Source organism: Sarcophilus harrisii, chromosome 2 (assembly GCF_902635505.1).
Source record: "Sarcophilus harrisii chromosome 2, mSarHar1.11, whole genome shotgun sequence".
NCBI classification, from domain to species: domain Eukaryota; kingdom Metazoa; phylum Chordata; class Mammalia; order Dasyuromorphia; family Dasyuridae; genus Sarcophilus; species Sarcophilus harrisii.
The window spans coordinates 310,184,779-310,206,307 of record NC_045427.1 but is presented as its reverse complement, the minus strand read 5'-3'; the positions used below and the strand labels follow the sequence as shown (position 1 = coordinate 310,206,307).

General features: G+C 36.3%; 1 protein-coding gene across 5 annotated transcripts in view; it reads right to left on the bottom strand.

Moving 5' to 3' along the window:
- The window catches only part of MAP3K9 (mitogen-activated protein kinase kinase kinase 9), a 168,957-nt gene that overhangs the window by 113,036 nt on the left and 34,392 nt on the right, over nt 1-21,529 (bottom strand). For 2 of the 5 annotated variants that reach the window (XM_003756274.4, XM_023502417.2), the window contains exon 1: nt 1,882-2,782. The exons of 1 other annotated variant lie outside the window; for it this stretch is intronic. In XM_003756274.4, coding sequence (XP_003756322.1) covers nt 1,882-2,296 — 415 coding nt within the window. In that variant the 5' untranslated portion in view covers nt 2,297-2,782. Of the gene's footprint in view, nt 1-1,881; nt 2,785-21,529 lie in introns of those variants that run through there. 2 more of the 5 variants (XM_023502423.2, XM_003756275.4) reach the window with 2 other exon arrangements.

The window sequence follows — 21,529 nt, the reverse complement described above, 5'->3', positions numbered from 1 at the left end:
AAAGGACTTAATACTTGGACATCATTCACAAAAATTTTTTCAGGTACAAAAATTATAAAGATGAAGATGAAGCCATATGTAGTTCTAAATTCAAAGAAGCAATGAGGGGAGGTTAAAACTTTTGGAGATCCCAAATTGAGGGCAAAAAGAAGAAAAGAATGAACGATTTCTGATTTTGTTCTAAATTTCCACCATCACATAGAATAGAAGTATACATATAGGACCAAATTATAAACTACTTTTGGGGAAATAAGTTACAAACCAAGAGCCAAGAGAGTAGTTTCACAATAGAGATTAAGTTAAACACTGAACATTTAAGTGCTGATAACAACATTCTTGCTAAGAACCTGTGTTTTCCTTTTATTCTAAAGGTCAACTGGGATGAAATATGTTGTAAATGTTAATAAGAACTAAAAATATTCAATACTTGTTATTCTAGATTTATAATTGAAAATACCTTCAAAATGTACCTTTTTTCTTTACAAATAAGGAAAGTGATAGTACAGAAGATCAAGTGACTTTAAAACTATCAAGACCCTAAGTATGAGAGGTAGGGGCAGGTAGATGGTGAAATGGATACAGTACTGGCCCTAAAGTCAGGAGGATCTGAATTCAATACCTCTTCAGACATTTAATACTTCCTAGCTCTGTGACCCTGGGCAAGTCACTTAACCCCAACTGCCCCAGGGGGGAAAAAAGTACCAGAGGTAGTATTTGAACCCAGGCGCTCTCATGGCCTTTTCAATTCAAAAAAAAAAAAAAAAAAAGTCAAGGCATCCAAGGAAGCATTTCAGATTTTTTTTTAAATCTTGTAATTTTTGCCTTCTGTCTTTTAAAAATGACTAGCATTGGCTGAGATTCCGGTGGTAATTTAGGTCCAAGGAGTTATCAGATGTGGGCAAAGGACTGAGGATGACTGAAAATTCAGGACTGTGAGAAGAATACTATGGATAACTATTAATCATGATTTGTCATGAGAAAAACTTGTTTTAAAAAACAAGTACTACTGTAGGCAGAGAGAGCAAGAAATATTTCTAAAAGTTCTTTAAACAGCAGATTAAAAAACAACAACAATAAACAGCAGGTGAGTTAAAGAACTGGAATTCAGGCAAAGAACTTTGAAATTGAGATACATTTTCCCAGTTCATCACTTCTTGGGACATCATTCCCAATGAGGCCCCTGAAGATACAGCTTCCTTGCTGTAGAGATGAGTCAAAAAAAACTATACAATATTTCACAGATGTTTTAGCTTTGAAGAAACCTGGGATTCAATGAACTTTTCAACTCAACCCTGCCTCGGACTCCCCAATCTTCTTCCTTACAGCAAATGCCTATGTAGGGTGGAGGAGAAGGGGAGGTTAGTGGATCTGATGACTAAGATCCTCACAATATTGATGTCATGAAAAGAGCACCAGCTCCATTAGTAGCTGTGTGACCTTAGGCAAGTCATTTTTTCATGGATTCTTAGTGTGTAAAAGGAGTAATATACTAGATAACCTCTAAGATTGCTTTAAACATCTACGTTGTTATGAGTTTACTACTACCACTTGCACAGTACAGGGTGAAGGGCTCCCTAACTAGGACTTGACTTTGTGAGGGGTAAGTCACAGTAGGTGGTAATCCCATCAAAACTGAGAAGGCCCAAAGCCTGAGATACAAGGATCGGCCTGCGCACCATGGATCTTATCTATGGCACTACCGAGCCCCTGCACCCGGCGCAAGCGCGCACCAGCTAGGCTAGCCGCTTTCCCAGGGGTAACCCACCCCCACTCCCAGCAACCTTCCTGCCCCAATCCACCCACTAGGGCCAGGCCCCTCCCGTCCACCACGGCACCTCCAACCCTCCAGTCTTTTGACTGCCTGTCCCGCCTTGTCCTTACAGTGGATGGCTGGGTAGCAGCTGGGGTCTTCCCCGCCGGGCTGGCAGCGGCTGGAGAAGGCGCTCCGAGGGGTCACGTAGTTGCTGGGGAAGATGCCCACCCGCTGGTTCAGCTGCCCAGTCCACCAGCCCTCGTCGCCGGACACCTGCGAGTCCTTGGACAGCACTTCCACCACATCGCCCAGCCGCAGGGTCAGCTCGTCCTCGCCCGCAGCCTCGTAGTCGAACACCGCGGTCCAGAAGGGCAGTGGTGGCTCGGAGCCCAGCTCCTCTGCTACTGCTACGGCCACCGCCGCCCCCTCCTCTTCTTCCTCTTCCTCCTCCTCCTCGCCCCCGGCCCCGGCTCCATCCTCCCCGGGCGGGGCGGCGGCAGCAGCGCTCGCCAGGCAGCCGAGAAGCGCGCGGGAGGGATCCATGGAGCGGGAGATCCATGGAGCGCAGGAGCCGCCGCTGCCTATTGTTCATGCGGCTCCGCGGAAGCTGGGGGACCCCTCCCCCGAAAGCAGCGGCGGCTGCAGGTAGAGTGGAAGGTGGCGGAATAGGGCAGGACTGGGGGACGGGACAGGGGATGTGGAGGGAGAACCCCTAGAGATGTCCCGGCCCAAAGAGCCCTTACTGTAGCACAGGGGCCGGGCCGGATCCCCCGCCTTCCCCCTTCCACCTCTTCTTCTTCCTCCTCCTCCTGTTTTACCTCCACCACACAGGGGTGGTGGGGTGGGAGGGGTACTGGGTGGGAGAGAACCCGATCATGAAGCCAGCGCTGCCAGCTCTCCTGCCCAGAGCCGCTCCCGGCTCCTCAGCCCTCCCTTCTCTACTCCCCTCCCCACCCCTTTCGTCCTGTCTTCCTAGCCCAGGCTGCACGCCCAGGACCACCTGACACCCACTCCGCCCCGCCCAACCCTGCGGACTAACTGGGGCGGGGATGGAGGACCGGGTAGCAGGCGGGGACTACTGCCCCACCTCCAACCCTCGGTTTCTGCCAGCTTCCCTTCCCATTGGCCACAGAGATCCTGGGTCCACAGGTTATACTAGTTCTGATTGGAAATATCCTTTCCCCCTGCTACCCTCCCCTCAACTGCTTCCCTCCCATCTACTCTCCATCCCTAATGAAAAGCACGCCTCCTCCGCAGGAGAGTCTCCGCCCCCCCCCCTCTGGTTTCTCATTCTCAAACCTATGGATCAACCCTTCCCCCTAAGCCCATTGGCCGGTGTCAGATTCAACCATTGGTGAGAAGCACCTGTCGATTAACCGTGAACGTACAGTTCTCCTCAAGTGAAGAGAACGTAAATTTCATTGGACAGGCTAAGACAGACGGGTGTGTTCTGATAGGTAATAATCCACCCTCCATTCAGATTTAGTAAGAAAGCTGAAAGAAAGAGCAGTTTCTTTGTTTGCAAGGAACTGAATCGGAACCTTTTTTGAACTTCACCTGAAGAGCTTTCTCGATTCCACCTTGGGAGACTCTTCCTTCATATCTCTTTTACATTTAGATTGATTTCCTCCTCACTTTAGACCTTCAACTCTTGCTCTCTAATGAAGTTAAAACTAATCTACATTTGTCCATTTTCTTCTCTCTATAACTTTTCCATTTGCAGACCAGCCCTTGGAGTTTGGTAGGTAGGTTTTTATTTTTTGTTTTTAATTTTTAATAATAGCTTTTTATTTTCAAAATACATGCAAAAATTAGTTTTCAGTATTCACCCTTGCAACCTTGTGTTCCAAATTTTTCTCCCTCCCTTCATCATCCTCCCCTAGACAGCAAGTAATCCAATATAATTTAAATATACGCAATTCTTCTAAATATATTTCCACATTTATCATTCTGTACAAGAAAAACCAGATAAAAAAGGAAAAAAATGAAAGAAAAAAGCAAACAACAACAAAAAAGATGAAAATACTATATCGCGATCCACATTCAGTCCCCATAGTCTTCTTTCTGTATATAGATGGCTCTCTCCATCACAAATCTATTAAAATTAGCCTAAATCATCTCCTTGTAGAGAAGAGCCAAATCCATCAGAGCTGATCATTGCATAATCTTCTTGTTGCTGTACTCCATGTTCTCTTGGTTCTACTCACTTCACTTAACATCAGTTTACATAAGTCTCTCTAGGCCTTTCTGAAATTGTCCTGCTGATCACTTCTTATAAAACAATTATTCCATTACATTCATATACCATAACTTATTCAGTCATTCCCCAACTGATGGGCATTCATTCATTTTCCAGTTTCTTGCTACTACAAAAATGACTACTACAAACATTTTTGCACATGTGGGTCCTTTCCTCTTTTTTATGATGTCTTTGGAATATAGACCCAATAAGAACACTGCTGGATCAAAGGAAATGCAGAGTTTGATATACTTTTGGGCATAGTTCCTAATTGCTCTCCAGGATGATTGGATCAGTTACACCACCACAAACAATGTATTAGTTGGTCCTCTTAGAATAATAAAGAAAATAAAATACTCGAGATTACAAGACACTAATTATAGTGAAGTAGTTTTCTATCAATATCTAGCTATACATATAAATACACAATCTATCTATCTTTCTATATTTAAAGTTATCTTAGACCAGGTTAAGAACCATTGCTATAAAGGATGAATTCTACTCCAATACTGCTCCCCCATTCTTTAAATTTTGGGGTGTTTTTGCTGTTTCCTATTCTCTATGGGATTTATTTCTTGGCATAGTTATGGGCTGGGATACAAAGATGAAAAATATAGTCCATACCTCAAGAAATCTAAAATTTAATGCACAGAAATTGTGTTATACACATGTAATATTAAAAATTGATGCACTGTCTCTAGTCAGCCAGTCAATCAACAAGCATTTATAATTGCTTCATGTTTCTGTGCTAAGTCCTGGAACTACAAAGAAAGAAAGAAGCAGAGTCCCTGATTCCAAGAAGGATGTCAGGTTGCAATTCCAGGAACAACATTCAAATAACTGTAAATACAAATACAAGATACAAATAGAGGGAAGCCATTAGTGATGGAGGAGAGGGGGAAGATGATCAGGAAAAACTTTCTATTGTTGTTAAATTATTTCAGACTCCTTATGACCCCATGTGGGGTTTTCTTGGCAAAAGTACTAGAATGGTTTTCTATTTCCTTCTCCAGCTCATTTTACAGATAGGGAAACGAGACAAACAGGATGATATGACACATCATCACATAGCTAGTAAGCGTCTAAGGCCAGATTTGAATTCAGGAAGATGGGTCCAGATCTAGCAGTCCATCCATTAAGATATTTAGCTGCCCAAAAGGGCTTCTGTAGAAGATCTTGAAATAAACCAGGGAAGAAAGAAGGTGGAGGTGAAAAGAGGGAAGATTAATTAGGCATGATTAAGAGCTGAAGTTCTCTGTGGGAAGAAGAGCAAGAAGGCTAGCATTGCTAAATGGGTGGGAGTAAAGTTTTAAAAAGACTGGAAAAGTAGGAAGGGGACAGGCTATAAAGGAGTATAAAATATAAATATGAAATTTATATTTTAAATATAAAAAGAGGAATACATGCATACGTACATGTGTGTATATATATGTGTGTGTATATTGTATATATCCATAGAGATTTATAATATATAGATATATAAAATCTGAAAGAAGTTAGACTTTCCTTTTCTAATACTCCAGATCATTATATGCCAGAACAAAATATTTAATGATAAAATTTTGGCTTTGTAAGGGACAACTATATATTTTCTAGACACAAAATAGTCACTAACACAGAACACTCACAAGTACATATTTAATAGGCACAATAAACTAAATAAATGAATATTCTAATTGTTATTATACTCTGACCAGAAGTTGAGACTTAAAACCTAAACATGCTGCTCAGGCACTTTGGATTTAACTTCATCTCTCCACTGTTTCTTTCAAATTCTATGTTTTCTGGCAAGATGGTCAGATGATTAAATTTATCACTGAAATCAGAAAAAAACTAAACTATCTGTGTGATTATGGACAAATCATTTGACCTCTGTCTTCTTTAGTTGCTCCATCTGTAAAATGGGTATAATAACAAAACTTGCTTCCCAGGTTTATTGTACAAATGAAAGGAAATATTTGTAAAGTATTTTACAAACCTTAAAGCACTGTATAAATAATAAATAATTATTTATGCTTGAAATGTTTATATTTAAAATATTTATATTTTAGAATAATGTTTATATTTAAAATAATAATTATTATTATCACTCCTAGGTTTAGTCCTTTATAAAAGGGCTAGAGTAGATATAAGGGAATCCTTCTGAAGTATAGTCAGCAGAGACTGAAGAACCAGTATCTCTGAACCTCTTAAACTCATTAAAATGAAGCTAAATCTAAACTAATTCTAAATATGCCCATCTTGAGAATGTTTGATCACTCACTCAAAATAAGAAAGGAAATGCAAAACAGGAAAAGCAAATAGAAACCTAGGACTAAATTTATCTAGTTGAGTTCTCCTATTCAAGCTACTCTATGGAATCAATCCCTATGTAACAGTGAAGAAGGGCTAATCCTCACTGAAGTTAGATGATGCCATCTGGAGGGGTGAAAGAAAAAACAACCAGAAGCTGTATCTCCTTTATCACTGAAACAACTCCTCCTTATATTGAATTGAATGTCCAGTAACTTGTTCCCTTCTTTCCTATAGAGCTGTAAAGAAGAAATATCTAAAACCTAATTTACTATGGGATTAGAAAATCAAAATTGATAGTTATCATTATGAATCATGGCTTTTCCTACTATTTTTCCTCCCATCCATGAGCTTTTCCTGTTGGGTCGATTGCACTGTGGATCACTGCTACCTACATAACAGATGGTAAAGAATCAAAACAAATGAGCTTTTTCTTTTAAAGCTGCCGAAATTTTCTAATATAGTTCATAAGCTATATCAAACCCCAAACTGTTTAATTGTTGGTTCACATCTTAATGTACTCTTTTTGTATTTGCAAATAAGGTATGAAACTATCCCAAACTTGCTTCTGTAATATGTAGAAGTATAGACTTCAATGAAAAATGTCTTTACTATTTCAAGATTTAGTAGTGTTATAATTGTCATAGCTGACATGTAAATATAGCACTTTAAAGTTTGCAAAGCACTTTACCTATAGTCATATGATCTTCACAGCAATCTTTTGGTGTAGCTATGATGTAATTGGAAAATTGCAGGAGTTAAGTGAAAAAACCTGGTTAGAACATCTACTCTTTTGCCTACACCTTGGGATCAGAGACAGCTTTTGAATCAGTGATGTGGCAGAGTCAGATCCAATCACAGATTGTTCAATTTTCTATGTGAGCCCCAGAAATCAGCAAAAGATACAAATCAGGGCTTGATTTATTGTCTTGTTGGTTGTCCAGATTAAAGAAAGCAATGGGAAAAAATAAATAATGTAGATTAAATTTTAAAGTATATGTATGTGGAGGGGAGAGGTACATTTCTTTTTTTTTCTTTTTCTTTCTTTTTTTTTTTTTTTTTTTTGAGAACTGGTTGACAAAGATTTACCAGAACATGATTGATTTGAATCCAGATTCATGGACTCCAAAGACAATGCTCTTTTAATTCTACCAAATCCTGAATATCATTCATCTTAAAGACTGATTTTTGGAAGACATTCTTAAAAATGAAACTTCTTCAGATTAAATTCAATAACAAACCTCAATCCCACAGGGATTGTTCTTGTCTTTGTTGTCTTGAACTTTGTTCTTGTCTTTGTCCAGAACCTAGAACAGTATCTTGTAAATCATTGCTTATTAAATGCAGTTTGAATTGAATTGAATCAAACTCCCTCATCTCAGCAGAGATATGGAGAAAGGGAATGTTACATATACTATTAGAGGAAGTCACTTTACCAGTTTTGCTTAAATATTTTTCTTTGTTACAAGAGAAAGAAACAAGATGGGATATAATTTTAAAAAGATTTTTTTAAGCCATCATTAAAACTTTCAAACATTTTATTTTTAATATGTGGAATAAAATAAGAATTTTCATAATATACTAAAAAAAGATGATTGAATGTAAAACTATGAGACTATTATGTACATTTTATTTCTTTTAAATATATATTTTTAATTTGTTATAAATTTCTGATGCATAGGCATAAGATTGCAAAATGCCTTGATATATCACATAGTCTTAATGCAGGACCAAACCTAAATCATGCAGAGTACAGGAGAATAGAATCACTGAATTTTAAAGAAAGAAGAACTAAGATCTAATACCCTGGTTTTAGAAATGAGAAAACTGAGGTCTCTGAGAAATGATAATACTTTCCTACAGTCACACAGTTGGCCAATGACAAAGCTGAGTCTCTATTAGAATCTAATATAAATCGTTAACTCTAACACAGGTCTCCTACTTACAGCCCAATACCCTGACTGTATATTATGCTATCTTCCAGAATGTTTCCTATTTTTAAAGTTTCTAGAAAAGTTACTTCCCTAGTAATGTAAGAGCTGTCTTGGTAGAAATTTTTTCCTTCCATATCTAATTTAAATCCCTGATGATGCAACATAAGCTTTATTGTCAATGAATATATAGTATTCATTTTGAAAAGTCACTAAGTGGTTTCCATAATCTACAAGTCAGGATGAAGAACTATAGATCTCTATAGGCTGGGCCAAACTTTCTTTGAGACCTTTGCTATTCAAAAAAATTATATTTAATTTATCAATCAACCAGCACTTATTTGGCACATATTGTGAAGAGCATTTTGCTAAACTCTCTAGGTACAAGTAACCCTCCTCTATCTCTTTTTCTTTTTTTAATTATCTGTGTTCTCTGTAGAGCTGTACCCTTAGGTTCTGTCCGGGCCTTTTCTTTTTTCTCTTTATACCTTCTCTATTACTTTGCTTACAAGTCTCAAGTACCACTTCGTACATGAGCCTTCCCTGTTGCTATTAGTTGTTACACACACACAAACACCCACTGGAAATTAGTTTACATTTATTTTGTAAGTATTTTGTATTGACTTACCCTAGTGTTCATTATTTTCCCTTCAGTAGAATGTAAGCTCTTTGAGCGTAGGGACTGTTTTATTTAAGTCTGTATCTCCAGTGACTAGTTCAGTGCTTTGAATATAGTAGCTCCTCAAACAAACAGCTAGGTGGCAAATTGAATAGAGTGCCCAATCTGGAGTCGGGAAGATTCATCTTCTGAAATTCAAATGTGACCTTAGACACTAACTAGCTGGGTGACTCTGGGCAAGTCATTTAACCCTGTTTGCCTGTTCCTTTTCTATAAAATGAACTGGAGAAGGAAATGACAAAGTACTCCAGTATCTCTGCCAAGAAAACCCCAAATGTCCTCATGAAAAGCCAGACATGACTGAAAACTACTGAATAACAATAGCTACTTAAAAGCTGAATAACTAAATCGATGCATGAATGAATGAGGCTGCCACAAAAAGAATAAGGGCTAAATACATGAAAGCTAAACAGTACAAATGATGTTAATAATAACATCGAATTTACATATCACTTTAAGTTTTGCCAAGTGCTTTACAAATATTATCTAATTTTATTCTCACAGCTCTGGAATGGAAGTGCTATTATTTTCTTCATTTTATAGAAAAGGAAACAAATGTCACAAATACTTTGGAATTGAGGATCAGTTTCATGGATTCACAGCTAGAGAGAACACTAAAGATCATCCAGTTTGATCCTTTCATTTTGAAAATGAGGAAGCCAAGAACTAGAGGGTTTTGTGATTTTTTTTCCCTAGCTTCATCCTGCTATGTTTTACATTTGGAATCACAGACCCTCAATACAAGTCCTGATTTTACAACACCAGGACTTGTATTGAGGGTCTGTGATTCCAAATTCAGCACTTTTTTCTCTTCATTGATCTCATTAATGTAAGTACTTCCTCCAGCAATGCAGTTCAAAGCATATAAACATTTTATATTTCTTTATGACTCCAACTTATGTCCTCCCATAAATCTTACAAAGCACATTACCCAATGTGCTAGTGTCCTTCTAAGTTTCTTATTATTAAATGGATGCTAGTGCAGTCTATAGAATGTGTATTTATTATCTCTTTTTTCTCTCTACTTGATCACTGCATAAGTTTCTTTGATCAATTTTTTTATGAATGGATGAATTTGTTAATCATCTTCTAGGAATGTAACCTGTAGTATACAAAAAAATTTTAGATTCTTTTCCCCCACTCAATTTTTACTTTTTTTTTTCAGGAATAAACAAAATAACATTCTTTTTTTTTAAACTGAGTTCTAAATTCTCTCCTTTCCTCTACCTCCTTGAGAAGGTAAGCAGTTTGATATAGGCCATATATGTGCAATCATGCAAAATAGTTCTATATTAGCCAAATTGCAAAAGTTAGACCCCATCAATTCTTTTTCTGGAAGTGGATAGCATTTTCCATCATAAGTCTTTTGCAATTATCTTGGGTCATTGTATTCCTGAGAATAGCTAAGGCATTCACAGTTGATCGTTGTAAAATATTGCTATTATTGTGTACAGTTGCTCCTGGTTCTGCTAATTACATAAATTAATATGTTTTCCCATATTTTTCTGAAAACATATTGCTTGTCACTTCTTATACCACAATAGTAATTCATCACAATTATATACCACAACTTGTTCAACCATTCTCCAAGTAATGAAGAGTGTGAGATGTTGGTCTCTATCTTGTTTCTGCCAAATTGCGTTCCAATTTTTCCAGCAATTTTTGTCAGAGAGTGAAATCTTGGATCTCTGGGTTTTGCAAACATGATTATTATAGTTATTATGCATTATGTATCCAATCTATTCCACTGATCCATGTAACAAATTGTTTTTGATGATTACTACTTTATAGTACAGTTTGAGATCTTAGATGGCTAGGCCACCTTCCTTCTCATTTTTTTCATTGATTCCTTTGATATGCTTGACCTTTTGTGTTGTTTTTATATTGTTGTAAAAATGAGTTTTTTGTAATAGGATTGATATGGTACTGAATAAATGGATTAATTTAGATAGAATTGTTATTTTTTATTTTGGCTCAGTCTACCTATTAGCAATTATATTTCTCCAATTGTTTAGATCTAACTATTTGTGTGAAAAAATGTTTTGTAATTTTTTTGTGTAGTTCTTGGGTTTGTCTCAACAAGTAGACTCCCAAATATTTTATATTGTTCAAAATCTTACATTCTAATAAAGGGAGACAATATATATAGTAGAATGATGACTAGGGAAGGAAAGAGGAAAGTTACAGGATTAAATATGTCAATTATCATGTCTCTCTTGATAGCAATGTTAGTATTGACTATATTACTGTTACTGGCAGCAAGAAAGATGACAAAATATCCAGGTAGTTTTGGTTTTCCTGACATATACCTGAATGGAATGTTAAATATCTTCTTATAGCTAGTTGAATTAAGCACTAATCAAGATAGTTTAGCCCCAAGTAGAAATCTAATGTTGAATGAATTAATACCTTTATGGAGAGATAGCAAAGTCTCTGGAGATCAGATCTGGAGGGTCATATTTTTTTTGGTAGGACATAGAAGAGCAGCAATATAGCAGATGGTAAGATGTCTTACTTATTAGACAGTGATACTTGCCATAAGTGTCAAATAGTTCTTTTTCAGGATCTTTTCTGGAGCTTCCTCTTACTACTGGAAACATGAAATTACTACTTTAAATAAGAGTTATTTTTGTTCCCACAATACAATTCTTATTCTTCTACAATTCAAATGCCCACCTCTGAGGACAACAATTATCAAAAAAAAGTTATCTTGATTTTGTTTCTAACAAGGCAACTTTTATGATCTTAACATGAACATGAGAGAGGCCATGTTGGAAAATTTCCTTTAAAGAGTATTTTGTTCTACTTAGTCCAGTGTTTTCTTAGAGTTGACAAATAATAAGCACAGCAAGATCTTATATTCTCTGCACCTTTCAGTCAATTATAGAACTGTAAAGATGTGATCAATCATAGAATATAATTTACAAAAAAATCTATTTCCTTCTCATTTTTTTATTCATGATTCCCTTAATATGTTTATGAATTTTTCTTGGACCTTCATTCTGTTAAAAGAAAAAATAAAATCTGTGGTACTCATAAAAAAAAAGAATTATTCTTGGAAGTATAGTTGGGAGGGATTGTTTTCCCCTCCCCACTCCCAGTTGATAAAATTACAGAAAGTAAAAAGTAGATGAAGTGCTATTATGTTAAACACTGAGGTATTAATACATGTTAAACAGAAGTGCAAAGATGGATCTATTGTCCTTTACAAATCTTGAAGGAGTTCTTCCAGATGGAATTAGAAAAGCACCTTGCCATTAACTGGCAAAAGATTTTCCTTATTTGTCAATATTCTTTAAAAAGCTAAACTTGCCAGCTTTATGGGAAAAAAATAATTGAATCAGAGAATGGCCTTGTAGATTGACCTCTGCCCTGCCCCAGTGGAGGGAAAGAAAAGAAAATTTCTTTCCTTTTCTCTCTCCTTCTTTCTCACTATTACCCAATTGACCAGGGTAGAGCTTCCTGTTCAACAGTAAAAAGCATATTCAATAGAGAGGGAGAAAAAAGGAGAGACAGAGACAATTAGGCAGAAATCCACTTCAATGATCATGACCCTGGAAGTAGAAAAGAGAGCCAACTCTTGATTCAAGGGAGAATTAGCCCTGGCAGTTGGAAATTGAGGCACAGAGAAAAGTAGCCCCAGGGATTCTAACCCAATGATCTTCTGAGCAAAGGCATCACATCCAGTGGGAAGCCACCTGAGTATTTCATGAGAAGGAAAAGGATACCATGACCTGCAGTACTGCACTCATTAGTTGCTTTAGTGGTATGTGTTCCCTATGTGCTTCACTTCTCATTCTTTTCTTGGACTCTATGCATATTTGTGGAAGAGCATACCCAAGTTTTATTTGAGGAAAGGTGGGCATTTTGTTCAGCTAATTGTGTCTGCTGATTGATTATTAAAGGTAATATCACAAGTGGGGGCTTGTTAGACTTAGTTCTAAGAATATGGACCAACAGAGAACCTTTAAAATCTTTGAACCTTGGAGCAATGGCTTGCAGTCCAAGATTCTTTGTTTCCTACAACTGAAAAAAAGGATTAAAAAGACAGAAGCAAAAAGTAGCCTATAAAACAATGGCAAGGAATTACCTTTCTACCTCAATATATGATAATCTCTTTAATTTATGCTCATCAGGACTATTATGTAAGTGTTCTTTTCTTGCCTTTAAATACATGATAAGACCATTGTTTATCTGATAAGTACTTGTGAGCCATCTTTCTTCTTAGCTTCAACTTTTCTTTATTTTTTTTTCATTTATATTGAGAACATCAACATTAATACAATATAGTTCTTATATTCAATGAGGATATCTCATTTAGAGATATAGATAAAAAAAAACTTTGTGATTCTTAACTGCTACTGGTACTATAGAAATAGAAAGATGTCATAAAGAACTGAAGATTTTATAGTTTTTTTATGCCTTCAATTATCTCAGGGTTGCCAAATCTAATCTAACTAATTAGGTTGTCCCTCACATGTAGTCTCACAAGCACTGATTGTGTTGCTCTTAGAGATATGGAATAGACATATCTAGCTTATTCACCCTCCAAGGGACAGTTTAATTGCTGCCAAGAAGGGAAGCAGGAATTTGGGACCAAAGGCTTGGCTACTTTGCTCTCCTTAAAGAAAGGGAGGCAAGAAAGAATTAAATAATGTTAGGCTAGGGGATGTTGTTTTCAGGTTCATGGTAAACTTTTGATCGCTATTAATTAATGGATAAGGAGAAGCCAAGCTTTATATCCACAGCTAAACTCCCTCTCCACCATATAGTAATTCCACAATGAATGCATAAATATAGCAGATAGTAAAGAAATCCATAAACCCAAATCAATAACAAAACAGAATCAGCAATTATTGATAGATAGATATAGCTAGATAAACACACACACACACACACACACACACACACACACACAAGAATATATACCAGATAATACAAAATGAAGGATTTCAGCTATTGGGATTGAGTCAACTCAGTTCAAAAAAGAGAAGATGTCCCAATTTTTACTCAAGGGGAAATTCCCTGAAATTCCTAGTACAACAATGTGGGGATAGGGAAAGGATGGAAACTGCTAACTCCTTTCATGTTGGCTTCTTCCCTGAGTCTTATTCTCCCTTTAGTAACTAGAAATGGGTTTGGCAAAATCCATTTTCTCTTCCAAATCTGGAAACTATAATCCAGAAGCACCCAAAGGGGTTGGAAAACCCAAAGTGACTGAAGCACTTCTCTCTCCTGCTTTCCCCAACTCTGCCCAATCCTTCCTATGGGAACAGGGCATTGATCTTACAGGGAAATATTTGATTATGTTTTTGGAATACCTTATTTATTAATATTGTTTGAATCTATTTTGATGTGATTGAATTTCTTTACCCCAAAAGAGGTCAGACTGATCTCAGAGACATTCCAGAGAAGTTGAATAAATTCGGGGAATGCTTAGATCTCAACCAATTCTTAGGTTTACCCAGTGCTTGTATTTTGTATTCTCCGGGTTTGAAAGTTTATACTTACCTCTCAATCAATTTAACAGGAATGTTTATGCTTACTAATATACAAATTAATGGATCTGGCCAGGGAACTTCCCCCTCCACAAAATAGCTGAGCTGGTACTTCTCTGTGAAACCCAATACAATGTAAACCCTTCAGATACTAAGGAGGGAACTTTCTTGTGGCTTTCTTCTTCTACTAAATGATCAAATATATTTCTTTCTAAAAACTATTTCAGTTGGGAGAGGAGCTTTCATGAGGTTTCACCAGTGAGAAATAAATCTGAAACCAATGAGTTTGGGGGCTCTGGTAATTGAAAGATAGATATGTGTATTTATACATATTCTCATACATATGGAAACATATTAGATAGATATGCATCCGTGTATGTCTTCCCATTAGGACATGAACTACTTGAAGGTGTTTCTCTTTTTTCCTTCGGATCTCTGCACTAAGCATAGTGCTTGTTATGCTATCCTTAATAAAGAATTTTTGATTGCTTTCTTGTATTTCCATGGCCAATAAATGGCCAAGTTCACTGGCAATGAACTTCAACATGTTTAGCTAGACTGGATCTTAGGAATTAGATCGAATCTGTAGCCAGGGCCATGCTCAGTCTTTCCAGAATGATCTGAAATGGAAAGTTGATGATCTAATCTGAATAAATCTGAGGCAGATTTATTTTATCTAGATTTTTTATTTATTTATCTAATTTTAGAATTAAACTTGGATCAGCCTACAGTGACATTACTGACTTCTCTTTAGCCTTAATCTGGATTGTTCAATTCTGAGGCTATTCCAGTTTTTCAAACACATACAAATCTATGACTACAAGGCAGCCAAAATCTATTCCTTGACTGTCTAAGAGAGTTTTCTGATGTGGTGATTGATGTTTTCACATATAAAATAGGTAACATCTTGAAGTTTTGCTATTTGGATATTAAACATATGTACATAATTTGTGGAATAGTTGAGTCCCACAGTTTACACAGTCAAAAAAGATCTCTTAAAATGATGAAAGAAATCTAATTATAGGTCACACTCCAACACAATGGCAGACAACTGCCACCATGTGGAATTTAATGGTATAGCAGCCAAAATGTAATTATATTTACAAATATAGTTCATAGAATCCTATTATATCATAGATTTAAAGCTGGAAGAGACCTTAGAAATCATTTAGTTTGACCTTCTCCTTCTAAAGATGCAGAAATTAAAGTTGAGAGAAGTTCTTGTGCTTATAACAGATAACAAAGAAATCCATAAGCCTAAGTCAATAGCAAAACAGAAATCAGATAGGATATTTATATAGGAGGAAACACATACACACAATATACACCCATGTTTAGATACATACACAGAAATATACATAATACATATATAAGCATATATTTATATGTATATAAATAAAACATATATTACATATAGTATATACATATAACCTATTACTCAGAAGTGCTATGAGCATCAAATGAGATAAAATGTGTAAAGCACTTAGTACGGTGCCTGGCACATAATAAATACTTAATAAATATCTGTTTCCTTCTTTTCTTCTACTTGTACCTTTGTTCTTATCCCCTCCATCCTTCTCTGATGGTCCCCCATACTATTCCTATCATCAACCTTTCCATTCCCTACCCTCTACAAAAAGACTTATCTGTATTCCGCACTTTTCAACAAGTCTTGTCCCTACAAACCTTTCAAGTTTTTGTCCTCTATCCCTCCTTCCTTTCACAAGTAAACTCCTAAAATAAAGCTGATTATTATTATTACTTACTCTTCCTTTTCCCCTCATTTATCTCTCTTTTGTTTTCAGTCTGGCTTCTACCTCATCTTTTCTTTGAAACTGCTTCAATGATTCTTAATTGCTATATCTAATGGTCTTTTCTTAGTGTTCATTCTTTTTTGGTCTATCTTTCTATTTATCTGTCTATCTATTTGTCTCTCTCTCTCTCTCTCTCTCTCTCTCTCTCTCTCTCTCTCGCTTGCTCGCTCTTGTTTCTCTCTGTCTTTTTCTGAGTAGCGTTTGAAACCAGTGACCACCATCTCCTCTTGGATATTCCCTAGGTCTTCCTGATACTTTTCTTTCTTGGTTCTCCCAAGTGTCTGATCTGGCCATGGCATCCTGTGCAGGACCATCACTCCTACTGTACCCCTTAAATGTGGGTATATCAGGCAGATATGAACCCCCCATTAGACCAAGAGTTCCTTGAAAGCAGGGGCTATATTTTACTTTTTTGTTCCATCAATATTAGCATGATGTCTGGGACATATCAGGCACTCAATAAATGTTTATTGATTGACTAATTTCTGACTTTGTATACATTTCCCCTATCAGGGGGGTTACTTTTAATTTTTTCTTATTCTGAACTTTACAAATGTAAAATAAAACTAATATTTCCATATGGAAAGTAGACTAGAAAAGAGGATTAAACCTTAAGTTTAATGAAACCTTAAGTTTGTTTATGCCACTTTCTTTTTTTTAAATATACAATAGATGGATTCTTAACCTAGAGTCCATGACATAAAGGAGAGCAGTAGATAATAATTTCTTATCTAAATTCCACATGTAACTTTCAGATCTGTCCAGTTTGTTTGTTTCCTGCTGGCCTTCCTTTTGTCCTCTTCTGTGCATTTAAAAAATGCTTCAATAAACCTCCTTTCTTCTCTCTTATTTTTATTTTGAAAGTCTTTAGCAGTCCTCCTCCTATCTGACTTCCCTATCTCCAATGAAAAAAGAAAGAGGAAAACAAATCTCTTATAGCAAATTTCCATGTTGACTATGTCTGAAAATGTATTTCTGATTCCATTTGTCTCTAACTCATGGTTGGTTATTGTATCAAAAATCAGTTCTTAAGTCTTTCAAAGTATTTTTTCTTATAATGTTGGTGTGATTGCATAAACTGTTCTGGTTCTGCTTACTTCATCCTGCATCAATTCATATAAATCTTTCCATGTTTCCCTGAAACTATCCCTTTTGTCATTTTTTACAGTTAAGAATGAATTAGAGTCAGCTCAAATCAGCTCCCAAGAACCAATTGTTATTTATTTATTTTTTTTGCTGAGGCAATTGGAGTTAAGTGACTTGCCCAGGGTCACACAGCTAGGAAGTGTTAAGTGTCTTGAGACCAGATTTAAACTCGGGTCATCCTGACTTCAGGGCTGGTGCTCTATCCACTGAACCACCTAGCAGCCCCACCAACTGTTAAATTTTCAGAATAATCATTCACACATCAGAAATTGGCAAATGGTACAACTCAGAGACTTATTTATTGTTTTGTTAATGATATGGACTTAAGAAAGTAAAGAAGAAAATGTTAGTAATGTAGATTAAACTTGATATTGTTTTTCAGAGAGCCAATTGTTAAACATTTACTAATACATACTACTTATGATACAATAATGTTTCATTACTTTCACATAACACAATTTGTTCAATCATTCCCCAAATGATGATCATTCCCTAAATATCCAGTTTTTTTTATTATAATAATAACCAAATTTTTAAAAATTTCTACAAACATTCTTGTACATATGAGTCACTTTCATCATTCTTTAATCTCTTAAAGTACAGGTCTAGTAAGAGTATTGTTTAGTCAAATTGTATCCACAATTTAGTAACTTTAGGAGCATAGTAACCAATCACCACCCAGAATGGTCGGGTCAATTCATAACATCAGTGTATCTATCTTCCCAAGAAGAATTATTTTCTTTTTTAGTCATCTTTGTCAATTTGATGAATATAAAATAGAATTATTTTAATTTATATTTCTAAATATTGATAGTTTAGATATATGTAGATAGATAGTTTATTTTTCTATAGCCATTGATAATTTGGATTTCTTACTTTAAGAACTTCCCTTTTATTCCCTTTGACTAATATATTTGCTAATAGCTGTAATTTTTATATTTTTATATCACTTTTTTATCTATCGAGTATCAAGTCTTTATCAGAGAGACTTGCTGCAAAGCCTTTCTTCCACTTAAGTGTTGCCTTTCTAATTTTAATCGTATTGCTTTTATTAGCAAAAAAATCTTCTTAATTTTACATAATTGAAATTATTCATTTTATCTCCTATAATCCTCTTTATCCCTTTTTTTGGTAATGAGTTCTTCCTCTATCCATAGTTTCAAAAGGTATTTGCTTCTTTGCTCCTCTAATTTGTCTCTGAAATGACCTTTTATATCTGGGTCATGTCTCCATTTGGAGCTTTTCTTGGTATATGAGCTATTTATTGTTATTGTGTGTGTTTCTCTAGGAAAGACTGTTTATACCAACTAATATTAAGCTCACATTCCAGAGGCAGCATTTCTGTGGAAAATGTAAGGGCAAAGAGAGGCAGAAAAACATGAAGGATCATGGATCTGTTACTCAAGGTAGCCTTGTCAATAAACTGGTTAAACTGAGCTTGAGTGAGTTCTTTTTCAGGCTCTGAGTGTCCGATAGCTGGAGCTTACATTTTTCTGACCTTTCTGTTCATCTTTCTTCTCCCTTAAATCTTTGCCTAAATGTCCTCATTCCATATCCCGAGGCTTTTAATAATCCAGCTGGTTGCACTTTTGACTTCTGTCACCTTTACTTCCCCAGTGACATTTTCTCCTCTACCTCCCTCCATCCCTCCCTCCTTCCTCTACTTCTTTCATAACTACTTTCTTCATTTTTTCCACTTGTCTGAATCCCACTGACACTGGCATCTCTGTAGAGCTGCTAATCTGTATGTTGTCACGTTTCCTTCCTTCCTTTCCCTTGAATCCCTTGCTCATGTTCTTTTTTTCTTCCCCACCCCCATCCTGTCCTCTTCTGGTAAGGGGATTGAAAGAGCATCAGGAAAGTCAAGAAAAGAAAGAAAAAAAAATCAAGGAATAGCAACCCTAAAGATTTAGAGAATGTCCCTGATTTTAGTTTTCTCCTTGGCAAAATTAGAAAGTTGTACTACATGATTTTCAGTTTAGCTCTAAAATCCTATGATCTATTATCATTTTTTTTTTTTACAATCTATTTGGTAACAAGATCATGACCACCAGACCTGACTGGTTTCTGCCAGTAACGTTGCTATGGAGATAAATCATGTGGACTGCTTGTGTTTTTAGATGCAGCTTATGGGCATTGATCTCAGAAACAAAAGACTTGATTTTAAATCCTGATTTTTCCACGTAGCTGTGTAACTATGGGTAAACAATTTCTCCTATCCAGACCTCAGTTTCTTCATTGGTAACATGGCATTAATAGTTCTTACTATGCTTGCTTCATATGACAGTTGGGAGGAAAGTATTTTGTAAACCTTAAAAAGGCATAGAATGAGTTGTTATTATAATTATAATTACAGAAAATAGAGAAATGTATTCAAAGGCAGGTGAAAATATGTCTTCCTATTTCCTCTATGTGTACAGGGCCTTTAGGCATTTCCTTTGGTCTGGGCATTTAGGTATCAACAAATTCTATTTATGTAATGTTTAAAGGCTTGTGAAACTCATTGTTCAGAACAGCTGAAACTAGAAATTTTTGTATCAAAGGCAAGAAACAGGAAAAGTGCTCTAAGTTGGGAAAAGTGAGAAAACAAAGACCCCAGAAAAAAAAAATTAGAGAAGGGAGGAGCGGAAGGAGATAATCCCTGTGAAATATCTTCTAGCTCCAAATTTTGGCTAATTATTGTTGATAATTACGTTCTAGTTTGGCCAGACTAAGCCAGAGAGACAGAGACAGACAAACAGAGAGAGAGAGAGAGAGAGAGACAGAGAGAGAGAGAGAGAGACAGAGAGAGAGAGAGAGAGAGAGAGAGAGAGAGAGAGAGACAGAGAGAGACAGAGAGAGAGAGAATGAGAATCTAGGAAGTCAGATAGAGAGAAGCCATTTGGACACCTATGGATTCAGTTCCCTGAATCCTCTATCCTCTGAAAACAATAATATCCAAGAAAAGTATGTGGTAGGGAATAGAAGCCGAGACAGAGGCAGAGATAGAGAAGTAGGGCCTAAGCAAGAACTAAAAAACTCAAACTAATAGCAATGGAAAGGCAGTAGTGGAATGATGGAGGAGTTCCTAGACCAAGCAATAGCTAGCTGAATCTGAGGAGTAACAAGCAATAGATCCATGGTGTTGAGGGGCAAATCCAGGTCTTGCTTTCCCATTAGTACTTTGAGTTACATGTATTATATAGATCTAGGAAATCAAACCTTCCCCCTTTAGGAGAAGGACACCCAAAGTAGCTCTATAAGTCTAGAATAATCCTCTGGAAGATGAAGTTCCCTGAAGTAAAAAGAGGAAATCCTGACTATTAAGGAGTTTGTCTATAAGTCCTTTTTGTTTTTAGTCAAGTTACATAAAGACCATCCTTTAATTCAAAGCTTTTAAAACTGTGGGTCATGATCCTATATGTTGTCTTATAACAAATATAAGGGTTGCAAAATGATGATTTATTATCAGTAAATGTTTTATTTGTATACTTATTTCATCTATCTATATACCCAGGGTCACATAAAAATTTCTTGAGTGAAAAGGAGTCATGAATGGAAAAAGTTAGAGAAACCCTACTATAGATTTTCTTTTGTTAGCCTAAATGCTTGTATGGCAGTTCTTGCATGACAATATGTTACAGGGAAAGAATACTAGGCTTGAAATAAAGGAAACATTGGTGAAACTATAGATTCTTCCTTATCTTATCAATATGGCCTTAATCAAAACACACTGGATTTCCAGGTGACATCTCAAAGTCAACATGTCCAAAACAAAATTCATCATCTTTCCCATCAAACCTTTTCCTATTCCAGGCTTCCCAATTACAGTCAAAGGGAGCACCATATTCCTAGTTACCCAGGTTTACACCTAGGTGTTATCATCAGTTACTCATTTGTATTCCCTCCTCATATAATCCATGACCAAATCTCTTCTACAATCGGGTATCTTCTGTATACTTTCCCTTCTTTCTACTCATTTAGCTACAACTCTAGATCAGTGCTCTCAGTCCCTCTCTCCTGGACTATTATAATATACTTCTAATTGGATTCCTGCTTCAAGTCTTTGCCCACCCTAATTCGACATCCACTCAGCTGCCAAAGTAAATCTTCCAAAGTATATAAGACATAGCATCCCTTTGCTCAATTACTTCCACTTGCTCTCTATCACCTCCAAGGTCAAATATAAAATCTTCTC